This window comes from Macaca nemestrina, chromosome 20 (genome assembly GCF_043159975.1).
Source record: "Macaca nemestrina isolate mMacNem1 chromosome 20, mMacNem.hap1, whole genome shotgun sequence".
Lineage (NCBI taxonomy): Eukaryota > Metazoa > Chordata > Mammalia > Primates > Cercopithecidae > Macaca > Macaca nemestrina.
In genome coordinates this window covers 42778502-42791233 of record NC_092144.1, presented here as the reverse complement: position 1 = coordinate 42791233, position 12732 = coordinate 42778502, and the positions used below count along the sequence as shown (strand labels likewise).

General features: G+C 45.9%; 1 protein-coding gene across 2 annotated transcripts; it reads right to left on the bottom strand.

The window, feature by feature from the left end:
* Positions 1-2406: 2406 nt before the first annotated feature.
* On the bottom strand, positions 2407-11698 carry LOC105495584 (CCAAT enhancer binding protein gamma). 2 transcript variants are annotated; one of them, XM_011765314.3, is made up of 2 exons: positions 11510-11698; positions 2407-5962 (listed from the first exon to the last, which is right to left on the bottom strand). In XM_011765314.3, the coding sequence occupies exon 2, from the start codon at positions 5864-5866 to the stop codon at positions 5414-5416; it is 453 nt and encodes a 150-aa protein (XP_011763616.1). In that variant the 5' UTR covers positions 5867-5962; positions 11510-11698; the 3' UTR covers positions 2407-5413. The 2 variants fall into 2 exon arrangements, with proteins under 2 accessions (XP_011763616.1, XP_070942095.1); XM_071085994.1 differs by lacking the exon at positions 11510-11698 and adding an exon at positions 11161-11180.
* Between the last annotated feature and the right edge of the window lie 1034 nt (positions 11699-12732).

Here is a 12732-nt window from a genome sequence, read left to right as displayed (position 1 = left end):
GACACATTTTCAGAAGTCACCAAAGGCCAGCACGGTGGCTCACGCCTGTAACCCCAGCACTTTGGGAGGCCGAGGCAGGCGGATCACGAGGTCAGGAGATCGAGACCATCCTGGCTAACATGGTGAAACCCCGTTTCTACTAAAAAATACAAAAAATTAGCCAGGCGTGGTGGCGGGCGCCTGTAGTCCCAGCTACTCGGGAGGCTGAGGCAGGAGAATGGTGTGAACCCAGGAGGCGGAGCTTGCAGTGAGCCACGATCGCACCACTGCACTCCAGCCTGGGCGACAGAGCAGGACTCCGCTTCAAAAAAAAAAAAAAGCAAACAAAAAGGAGCAAGGAGAAATCTCTAATTTTATCTAAACACTTTTCAGAAGGTCACTAGGAACAGAGAGGTCACATGTTCTTCCTGAGTCACTAGGTCAAAGAGTGCTCTTTAAAAAAAAAAAAAAAAGTTAAATAAACAGAGACAAGGTTTTGCTATGTTAGCCAAGTTGGTCTTGAACTCCCAGCCTCAAGCAATCCTGCCTTGGCCTCCCAAAGTGCTACGATTACAGGCGTGAGTCTCCACCGGTCTCAAAGGGCATTCTTTGGAAGCATAGGTCTAGAGGGCCAGCAGTAGCTATCTCCTCTACCCCCGTGTCTGTACCTAACTGTCTCTTCTAACCTCTGCAGAAACTTGTGTGGCTTCAGAAATCCATTAGAGACCCCTCCAGAAAGCTGTATAGTGCTACAACCCTTCTGAAACTGTGTCTAGGTATTCATTCAATAAATAATTGAGCATCTACTCTGCCAGTGCAGGATACAAACATGACCCCTCCTTTCTAAGCCTCTAGTCTCCTGAGAGGCCTTCACCTCAAACGAGTATGAACAAATATATTGTTCCAAACACTGCAAAGTGCTGTGAAGCAAGCAACACGATAGGCTTAGCGTAGACAGCCAGGGGGCTAAGACAGAGGAGGTAGCTTGTTAGTGAAAAGTTAGGGGAGATGCTTCATTCCAGACAGAAGGAGCTGTCCCAGGAAGGGCAGAAAAGAGCTTGGAAAAGCCCTAGAGCCGAAGCAACGTGACACAGGAGGATGGAAGGAAATTAAGTTGATGAGGGGAAACACCACGCCACAAGGAGACTGGGTCTCACCCCGTGTGCAACGGGGAGCAACAAGATGGTTCTGGACAGCAGGCAGTGACACTGCCATCCAGTAACACTGAAGAGGAGCCAGTCACCAAGTCCAGGCAAGAGAAGAGGATGGCTCTGCATGGGAAGTCAGGGTGGGTGAAGCAGACAGGTACAAGAGCTCCATTTAGAAGGTGGAAGTGAAAGGTGGAGATGCGGAAGCGCATTTGGTTCTAACAGCTGCTTTAAACGGAGGGATGAGAGGTGGCGTTTGGGCTGCAAAAAGTGTAACGCGTGACTGTTTCACTGACAACTTTATTCCTTTTCCAAGTTCAATTCTATAACCCCTATTTCTCTAGATGCCTCTACAGCTTTCAGGCCTAGAGCTCTGTGAGGAGTGGGATATTACAGTAAAATAACACCTAGGCAATGGTGTTCTCTGAGTGTATGTAAAACTGTAAAACGCGTATGAACTCTCTGGCTAGGCACAGGCAGTGGATGAGCTGATGTAACAGTGCTTTCGTCAGAAAAAGACCTGGCCCACTCACAAAGATGTCATCGCTCGGTAAAATTCCCTAAGACACGTTATTGGATTCTAAATTACAACTAATTCAAAGAAGTGAAACGGGCCACACTTCCCACAGAAATAATTCCTGACCTCCACTTTTTATTAAGATGCAGCAAGCAGAAATTTATTTCCCAAGACATGAAAATAATTGAGGAATCATAGAAGAGAAAGCATTTAAATGGCATTCCCTTGAAATACTCAATTCACATCAGCTCCCTGGACTCAACGATGTCTATGAAATCAGCAAATTCATCTCTATACTCTATGGCATGATGTAAATGAAGACGGTGTCCACATGTACTACAAAACTCCAGATAGGGGAACGGCCTTACTTTACACTCTTTATCTACCTCGAAACAAGAATTTCTTCCCTAAATGGGAACCATGCTCTGAGACACTAGGTGATTAAACAGGAACCCATTTATTCACTTATTCCTTTCCCTATTCTGGTATAATTTTTAGTTTAGACCAAGTGACTAAAAATGTAACTAAAGATGTATCCCATGTTCAGAGAAAACTATTTTCCTATCCACTAAGGGCAATCGGGGAGATCTAGACTTGGACGCAAATACCTCTGCCTGTCTCCCCACTTTCCCCACCCCTACCCCCGGCCATCCAGTGTGGGAACAGGAAAGACGGCAAGGCGCCTGCCTGGGCTTCCCAGCTGTTTAACATCTGGACTGCTTTTTGGTATCTAATATAAAGAAAGCCACAATGAAAGACAAGTCATTGTTCCAAAGTTGTTTTTTATTTTAAATTTGTTGAAAGAAATAAAATTATATTTAAAAAAATAGAGAAATTTCACAAATTGATGAAAGCCAGGAACAAAAAGAACAAGTTAGTACTTTTTCCTGAGAGGCAGATCTAACAGCTGCAGAACGGACTTTTTCCTTCCCAACTTTTGTCAAACAAAACAATTCTCCTATTTCTAAGGCATCAAAAAGCACTGAGTGCGAAATGGGCTGTTCAGATACAAGGTCTCAAGCCCTCTAATGGGGATTAGGAAACGTGAAAAGCTGCTACAATTTCCTCTCCTTTAATACCAAATGTTAAAAACTGTCTATACTTCTACTTGTTATGTAAATTGGAGAATTTCACACTCATGACCTGCATTTCAGACCTGGTGGTGTTTAAAATCTTACTACTTAGTATCTGCAATGGCCTCCCAACAACTGATTTCAGGGGCCAGCAGCAGGAAGAGCTGCTCTGATCTCACCATTTGCGGCCAAAACCAGCCAAAGCGCACCTATCCCAGGAGACTCATCTTATGCAGCTAGAAACGTACGCTACAGCCTAACTCCTAAACTGCTGGACCTGCCCACAAGGGCAGATCACATCCTAATGGTTCACAGGTCACACACAGAACGAAAGTTACAGAAGTCACCTTACAGTTCCCAAAACTCTAAATGGATTCATTCCCCACACTTGGTTTCCCTAATTTTATACTGATAAATCTATCAAATTACAATTTCCAACCACTTCAGGAAGACAGAGAACACAATGGTTAACATTTTTGTTCTCTGCCTAACTGCTTGCTTGTGCTAAACTTTGCACTTCCATGGGTAACAGGAAAGCTTGAACCCATTTTTCCAAAAGATCCAATCTTGTGTTCTGATTTGAAATACTGAGTCCACACCCCTGATGATTTCCCTCAAGTTTCTTTTTCAAGATACTTAAGTCAATGCACATAACTCGTAACCATAAATTCCATGGGGGCATCGAATTCCCAAAGATTTTTTTTAGTAAATCAGAGACTGAAATGTCTGTAGCACCTACCACAGGTGCTTATACATTCAAGTGACCTAATGCATCTCCAATTAATTATGTAATACCAATCAGCTGCTAAGGATCCAGGAGGATCCTGTGGTGTGTCCTGGCTAGTTATTCAAAACATCTCTCATCCTTCATGGGTAGATCCATACTCCCAAGGTAAGCTGGTGTTGGACCCTAGAAACCCCCCTCCTGTCTCCTGGCTCTATAGGGAGTTAATAGCCCTCCTGGGACAGCATCTCCTGGGCTCCTGTTTTACATTCAGAAGGGCCTCAGAACTCTAATAATGGCTTTGCTGAGTTCCTGGGCACCATGATGTCTTCTGCCAAGAAACGGCGCGGTCAGCACTCTTCCACCAACCAGAGGGTGCAACTTGAGTTTCATTCTGGCTACATCATCCCAAGTCCTAGTATGCAACAGCAACGTGGCCAAAAATGACCATGTTCAAATAAGATACCTGGTCACACAAACTTTTAAATCAGTTATGACTCAGTCTCTCATCTCCAGCCCAGGCACACAAAAAATACACAAATTTGAGCTAGAAGTGTGCTAAGAAAAAAAGAGAAAGAAAACAAAACAAAAAAAAAGAAAAAACATTGACAAAGACAATCTAAACTACCAACACTGACGTAAGCCAGACTCTAGAGAGTCCCTACTTTAGCAACTGTCATTTTTTACCTCAACAAAAATGTCAATCTCCTGAGTTTTATCAGCATTTTCTAAAATAATTTATGGGACACAAAAGCATATAAATGAATAAACAGAAGCAGTGGTACAAAGTCTGGAAAGTCCACTAACCAGAAAAAGAAATGTCACAAAAACAATATCAAAAGACGTATTTAAGAGAAATAAATTAAAGGTTAAAACCTTACACTTTCAAGTTTTCTTAGACAATTATTTTGGGAGATGGCATGGAGTTGATACATTTCTCTAACAGTCACTTGGTTAAGATCAAATACCAAAATGAGCCTTCAGAATAAATTTTTGATTTTAAAAATAATGGCCCCATGGTAGCTATTTTGAACACAAGAGAAACTACTTTCTGAATAATATTCCAAACCCTAATTAGTACGTTGTGTCATCAAACTGTTAAGACATTTTGTTTACTAACTTGGCTGTCAAAATTGTATCCAATAAGACACTTACTTTACTAGCACCTGCACAAACTAAAATTCTGGTACACAAGTTTCTCTACACCACTGAGTTGGGTTTTTAGAATAAAATAATGCCAATCTAAGCGCAAAGGTATCCCAAAAACATAATTCCTATGCTTTAGTTTTATTTTCGTGTTTAATCTATTTGCTTCCTAAATGTTATTTGTATATTTTAAGCCAATTGGCCACACAATGTCTATAAGATGTGATGAGGTTTCTTTACTTAACCTGACATCACTATTCAAAAACTTGTACTTTTGGGGGAAAACAGTACTAATATGTTAAAACAAAGTTTATGCCATACATAAAATCACTCCAAATTACTCACTCATTGCTTTCTATAGCTCTATGAATTTATAATACATAATTCAGAAGAAAATCACAAATAGATTTGGCATTCAACTTTTCTTAATCCAATTCAGTCTACCCATTAATACCAAGAACCTTCTGCATGGCCTGCCAGTTCCCCATTCCTTTTGTCAACTTAAAAAAGAAGCACTTCTTGGGAAGTCAGGATTTATTAAGAACATCGGGATCCCAGATGGTTCTTTTTTTTTTTTTTACCATATACCTTAACATTTGGGGGATTCTGACGCCCACAAAAATCTCTATCATTTAAAACCAGATATTCGAATTACAAGGCTAACATTTTTAGCTAATCAACTCTTCAGTGCTGATCCTAGAAAATAACCTTCAATGGGTCTTTGAATCATGGAAAAGGACAACTTTCAGCCACTGACATGAGTGGTGTCGGTGGTCACACCTTTAACGTTCAAACCACAAGCTGTGAAGTCTGGAAAGGGTGAGGTCTACTGTCCTGCACTGTCGCCATCTGCTGTCGTATTTTCAGTGCTAATGGACTGTACGTTGTCTGCAAGGTTGTGCGCGTGCTCAAGAAACAAATCTTTGAGTACACTTAATTCCTTGGTCAGCAATTTGATTTTTGCTTCCAACCGTTCATTCTCTTCCTTGAGCTGATTGACTCTCTGCAGCGTGTCTTGTGCTTTCTGCTTGCTTTTCAGCCGGCTCTTTTTCACAGCCATGTTGTTCCTCTCTCGGCGCTGCCGATACTCATCGCTGTTTCGATCCATGGGCGAGCTCTTTTTGCTCTGCTTGCTGGGAGCCACGGCTTTGCCTCCTCCCCCAGGGCCAGCAGGCACCAGCTGAGGAACCTGCTGTAAGCCGCTGGCATGTGCCTGGGTATGGATAACACTAATTCCGTTCACCCCTGGAGTGCTGTTTTGCTGCGATATCTTGCTCATTTGGGCACTCTCCCTTGCCAACACAGAACAGGTAGAAACGAGAGCAAGGTGATCAATGGTTTCCACGCTAAGCTGCCAAAAAATCTTCACATGTACCTAGTTAAAAAATAAATTGCATTAAAATGTTTGAAACGACAGGATCAAATGAGATTAAACTTGTATGTACCTAACATCAGGCCAACATTAATTGATTCTGCTGAGAAAAGTCTACAGCAACTGCCAACTGTTGCAATGTTTCTGAAGTCTAAATCATTTCACTTAGAACGGTAAGTCAGTACAGAAGCACCATCAGGCGAAACTCAGCCCACCTGGATCCCTGAGGGCACTGCCCTTCTGCGATTGTTATCAAAAATGGGAGGAAAATAAAAGACTGCCACTAATTAGGTGGCGCATGTGAACTAACAGCACTTGACAATCTGCCAGGGAGAAGCTGCAGCTGACCTTGGTAGGAGAGACACCTGCAATGAAAGGGGGGAAGTTTCCATTGTTGGTTCAAGTCAAAACAGAAGGCTGGGGTGGCGTGCCCTGTCTCCAGTGCTCATGAGGAATACCATGCTATCACCTCTGGGGGTTCCATGTTCTAATATGCAGAGAGGGAGTCATCGAGGACTTGAGTTCTCTCCCAGAGCTCTCTTTATGGGATATTTTGAAAAGGTAGTTTTTTGCTTTATTTTTTAATGACCTCAAACGATAATTCCACAGTTAACAAAATTTACTGAGTTAGTTTCTTGAATTTAGGAGCTCTGACACTCAATTTGCTCCCCATCCCACCAGGCTTGTAAAAAGTGTGTTTTTGTTTCTTGACATAATTAATAAAACATCAAAACACACTCAACCTGAAACCACAAGGAAAGAACCAGAAGCCCTCATAAAGCATCCAAGGAAGTGCAGGTCCTGGGACCCGGGCCGGACAAAGGAGCTGAGCAGCTGCCGTGCCTGTGACCACTTCGCGCTACCAAATGAGCTCGTGTGAGCTCGGAGGATGCACCAGCTCTGAAGCACCCCTGTGCCGCTGCCTGCAGAAATGAAGTCACGGTTTCAAAAACCAGTCACATGTGGATTACTCTGAATCCAATCAAGTCCCTACAGTTGCCCCAAGAAGTGTAAAAGCGTGACTATCCTATCATCAGGAGGCCGCTTCAACATAAACTGACTCAGTTCAGTGAACGGTGTCCACCAAGGTGTCAGGGCACTCTTAGACATTTAGAAAGCAGTGTTAGGAACATAAACCTATCCTGTTCTCTTTTCACAAAACTGCTAAAATTACATCAGTGGAAAAAATCTGGAGTCAGATTTATACAGTGATCCCACAATGAGGGAAAGCTCAGTTAGCCAACACCAGTAGCTACATCCAAACCTTTAGCCAGGCAATTCTGTACACGGTTTATTGGTCTCTTTTTAAAAAACATCTTTGCTTTAAAAAGTCCATGTGTCATTACTTTCCATTGTTTTCAAAGCCACACAGCCGGCCCTGAGCTAGCAGGTCATCTGTTCTCACTCCAGCACTAAGGCAAGACAGAAAGCGTCCCTCCAAATGATGAAGGCTATCCACTCCAAGCCTATCTTCAGTAACAGACAGTTCACAATTTCCTTTGGTCATTATTAGGTTGCCTCATTTTCCTTTCAGTAGAAAAGTGGCTGTTCAGTATTAATCTGAGCCATGCTTAGTGCCACCTAACATTATTATTGCTTATCTATCTGGTGTCAAGTGAGTAGAAGTGCTTGACTCAATTATTAAGAACTTGGTTAACACCTCTCCTGAGACTGTCTTAACAATCATAATCAGCCGGGCGCGGTGGCTCACGCCTGTAATCCCAGCACTTTAGGAGGCCGAGGCGGGCGGATCACAAGGTCAGGAGATCGAGACCACGGTGAAACCCCGTTTCTACTAAAAATACAAAAAAAATTAGCCGGGCGCGGTGGTGGGCGCCTGTAGTCCCAGCTACTCAGAAGGCTGAGGCAGGAGAATGGCGTGAACCCGGGAGGCGGAGCTTGCAGTGAGCCGAGATTGCGCCACTGCACTCCAGCCTGGGCGACAGAGCGAGACTCTGTCTCAAAAAAAAAAAAAAAAAAATCATAATCATGTTCACCTTATTTCTCTACTTTTTTATATACCAATTATATTTTTAGCCCTTAAAGCTCTCTACAGTCAATGTGGCCATGCTCAGAGATAGCAACGATCCAAAACGGTAGAGACCGGTGACCAGGCCAGTTCTTGTCTTGGCTATGGCTCCCCCTATTTTAGTATGGGTAAATCTCTTTTCTTCCGTGGGCGTCTATTCCCCATATGTAAATGAGGGATGTGGAATAGTAAGACACTTTTCTACAGACAACACACCACGACCTTCAGTCACTAACAGCTCTTATTCACTACAGGGTCCAAGTTCAGCGACGTTCATGCCTGTTTCCATATCCAAAGATACAGGAACAGGGAAGGGCTCTTTCACCTCTGCCTGACTCATCTTGCAAGGTACTAGGCTGAACGTGTGTGGTAGGCGAGGTTTTAAAGGTAAGCCCTTTGGCGTGAAAAGAGTATTCACTGAACCTACAAGCTGGTGAAAATGTAAGAAAGAGAAACTTGGAGATAATCAAAATAACTCCGAGACTGTTTTGTTTAAAAAGTTCTTAAACCATATAAATAGCTCTTAAAGTGAAGAGAAAATTAACCAAGTAAAAGGGGATCAAAGAGCTAAGAGGTTTTACACAGAAAAGGCCACTCTCATTTATGCTTTGTTCCTTCCACACACATTTACTGAACAGCTACAACAGGCAAAAAGTGTTTATTTCAAAGCTGGACATTGAGTCCTAAATTCAAGTCCGGCTCCTCTGTGGACAAACACTATTCCAAAGTTCAGCCTACAGGAAGCAGGGTGGCGCCTGGCTTCCTTCCATGTGAATCACTCAAGTAGGAAACAGCAGGAACGCTGAAGAGCAGTGGCTCTCAAAGTGTGGTCCCTGGACCAGCATCATCATCATCCAGGAACTCTTTAGAAATGTAACTTCTCAGGCTGCCCCAGACTTAGAATCGGAGTTCTAAGAACAGGGCTGAGCAATCTTTTCATAAGGAGACCTCCAAGTAACTTTGATGACACTGAAGTCTGAGGGTCTCTGCTGTTGATTCCCAATGAATACTGAGAATGGTGGACTAACTGGATAATAGGCTTTGTTTCAGTTCAAACTTAATTCAAGTAATGTTCGTTCATGTCAGTCACACTGAAAGCGCACACAATGTTAGAATGAGTAAAACAAAATCAAATTTTTCTGAAGTTTCACCTGGGGAAATAAACCTACTAAGAATTTTCCCAATGCTTTTGTCCCTTTTCTCCACACACCTAGAATCCAATATTCCTCCCCTTGCCCACCAAAATAAATTTTTCACTCAGTTTCCTCAATGAAGGTCAACATTTCAAAACAGTCATAGATGTTTCTCCTTGGTCCTAACTCTATTTAGTCTTTGGGATTTGACGATTCCACCTAAAACAAAAAAACGTCCCATCTACCCTTCCTCTCCATCCCAATCCCATCGAACTCACCTCAGGTCACTATCATCTCTCAGGGACACTGGTCTCTGGTCTAGCCTGCTTCCTCCAACCTCTGTCTCCAGAGCAATGAACACTCAAACCTGAGTGAGTCACTCTCCTGCTGAAAATTCATCTCTGGCTCCAGTCTACAGGATCAAATCCAAGGTCCTGACCCTCTCTCCTCCCTCACACCACATCTTGACAGTACTAAACCACTATCTGTATCCTAAATGGTCTGTGCTTTCTCTTTTCTTTGGGCATCTGGGAAGATCTGTTCCCTAGGTCTGTCAACTCCAGCCGCGTCGTGTCTCCCTGCGGATCTTCACATGCATCTACTGCAGGGTCCATGAGGGAGGGGACGTCCCCTTTCTGGGAGTACAGAAGTGGGTCACTGGGGCATGAGAAGAACATCAACATCATCTTTCTAACCCAATCCTTTTGAAGTGATTTACAACACACAAAACAAATAGACTGTAAATAAACAACCATTAGGAGCTCATGCTCATTTTTTTCTTTTTTTACTGATAGAGCTAGAAAGCCACAAACGCAGGAGGCCAGTGTACCTATCAATACAACCACCCATGGAACCAGCCCTCCCAAGAATGCACAATACACCTGGAATCGTAGCTACCTGTACTTACCATTACTGTGACCAAGTGAGGCAATCTTAGACCATAAGACCAAATTCAGCCCCATGAGGTCCTATTTGTCTTTACCAGAGGCTCAGCACATAGTGTTTAATTTCCCAGGGATGAAACCATCTCTCCAAGATCAGCCAGCCTTGCGGACAGACATGATGTGCTCTTGAGAATTTAAAGGATATTCTCAATGTTTTGTTTCCCCCTACTTTTTTTAAAAGCAGGTATTAAAAATAACTGAACCAGCCAAGTGTGCCCACCAGAAGCAGGAATCAAGAAGCTGAAATATGCTTCAGCTCCTGGGTACCCTGTAATTATTTAAGCCTTGTTTACAGCAACTTTTTCCAGAAGCAGAACTGACCTTATGAACGGCTTATCCCAAATACTACTCAAGGGCTAACAGATGATCACATCTTAAACATCAAGAGCTTCTAGATGTAGAATGTCTTCGTAAAGCAAGCCCTTACAGGATTTTCTTTTAAAATTTTCTCGGCGAGTCACACTTCTATGGGAGAAGTCTGCCTTAAGTGACAACCTATTCATACAGGCAGTCAATTTTGACACAACTACCAATTTTGGTGTCACCCATCAACACTGAGACCTTTCTAAATCTTATACATTTCAGGATGCCAGATTACAGTATAAACCTCAAACAAGGGGAAAACCAAACAGTAAACCTAGGGAAGAGAAGCAACACACCAGCTGCCCTGGAAAACAGACTCTCCTCCCCCACACACATGTATTTCCATCCTCCGCATCTGGACACCTCTGCTGGCTGTTTGCCCTGCTCCGCTCCCTCCAACCATGCCCGCGAAGTGCTTCATTTCTTCTCTATTCGACCCGTGGGTGTTGCGTGTTCTTCTAAACTACGTTCAACAGTAAAGTGCAGGACATTCAAACAGCTCCACAAAGCAAAATATTATCTCTGCGAAGTCATGCATTTAAAAACTAGTTGCTTTCCCTATTTTATTGATCAGTCTTTGAACTTCTGAACAGATTTTCGATCACCGCAAGCTGAGCCCTTCTACAAGAGCAGGATTCTAAAGCTCGATTCGGTCCACCTTCTGCTATTCTGGGAACACCCTTCATCCCCAGGGGCCAATGCAAGCCTGGCCGGTCACACTGCCCGTCTCACCGAGAGGGGGCCGGGCTCCGCAGGGGGCATTCCCCGGCCGTTCGCGCGCTCTCGGCCAGCCGCGAGGGGCGCCCCGGGCAGCGCGGGGGTCGACGGGCGGCGCCGCGGCGCTGGGCCGCGGCCAGGAATGAGCTCAGCGTCCCCGCCGCCGGGTGTTGCCGGCAGGTTGCATCAGACGCCGCGCGGCGCCGCCGCCCGCGCCTCCAGCCTCGCGGGGCCTTCCCGGGCCAGCCAGCCTTCTGGGGCCGGGGCTGGGTTTCCCCGAGCCGGGCCCGCGCCCAGGCGAGCGGCCGGCACCGCCGCGGCCTCCTCCTCCCCGATCTCAGGGCGCCCGCCGCGGCCTCTTTACCTGCTCCTCCAGCCCGCCTGCCCCCAGGCGGCCTCCACTCCGAGCGGCCCCGCGCGGTGCGGCCCGAGCCGACCCAGGCCTCACAGCCCGCGAGTCAGCGAGGAGGAGCGACGGTTACGAAACCGGCAGCCTCCGCCCGTTCCGCAGCCGCGGCCACCGGCTTCCCCTCGTCGCCGGGTCGCGCGCGCCGTCGCCGCCATCCTGACCAATGGGAGCGCCGGCCTGCGGGAGGCACCGCCTTCTCTCGCGACGGGCACCCCACCCGACCAATCGTAGGCCGGATAGAGGAGGGAGGCGGGCACACGGCGGGGGCGTGGATTCCGCGCGGCTGGCTCGGCGGGTGTGGCGGGAGCAGGCGGCTGCTCGCTACGGCGTCCGCGGTCGCTCGGCGGCTTGCCCGGGCTGGCTGCGGCCCAGTGCTGTGGACTACTCAGGTTCGTGTCGGAGGCTGAAGAGCCGTCGCCTTGTGAAGGCCAGACCTGCCTTTGGAAGCATTTCCTGAGGTAGTTTTGTGAACCACCGGTGACTGTTTTGATTTCGCCGCGTCCCCTGGGAGCCCCCGCGGCGTCCCTCACAGAGTTTCTCCGAACGGAACTCCCCGCAGGCGGGCTGGCCCTGTCGCCGAAAAACGAGAGGAGGCTGACGCGGTGGCTCCCGCCTGTAATCTCAGCGCCGAGGGAGGCCGAGGCGGGAGAACGGCTTGAGCCCAGGCGGTGGAGACCAGCCTGGACAACATGGCGAGACCCCATCTCTGTTACTAATTTTTTAAAAATCGAATGAACCCAAATGTTTCGCACATAGGATTAGCATTGATGTCACATGGGTGAAAGCTGCAGGCTGTGCTTTGTTGTTAGGGTGACATGAAGTGAATTTCCTAAATCGATTCCCCTTGGGTGCCTTCCAGGTGAATGGGTGCGAGGTGCTCTCTGAAAATGAGCAGCGATCCAGTGTGACTTAAAACTCGCCAGGAGGACCCGAAAGCGTTTTAACACCAGGAAGCAGCAGCTCGCTGGGCGGAGGGCAGAGCTCGCCTGATAGGTTTGATTGCTTCCTCTTTAGCAATGCCTATCGTTCAAAAAATTGAGGCTTTGAAAGAGGAAATGTTTCTTCAGCGCCCATGGAACCGGCTCGCCCCGTAAGATTGTTTCGAGGAATCAGTAAGATGATAAAGCAATAAATAAAAATTAAAAGGGGTCACAAACGTGAACAATGAGCTAGGTGCG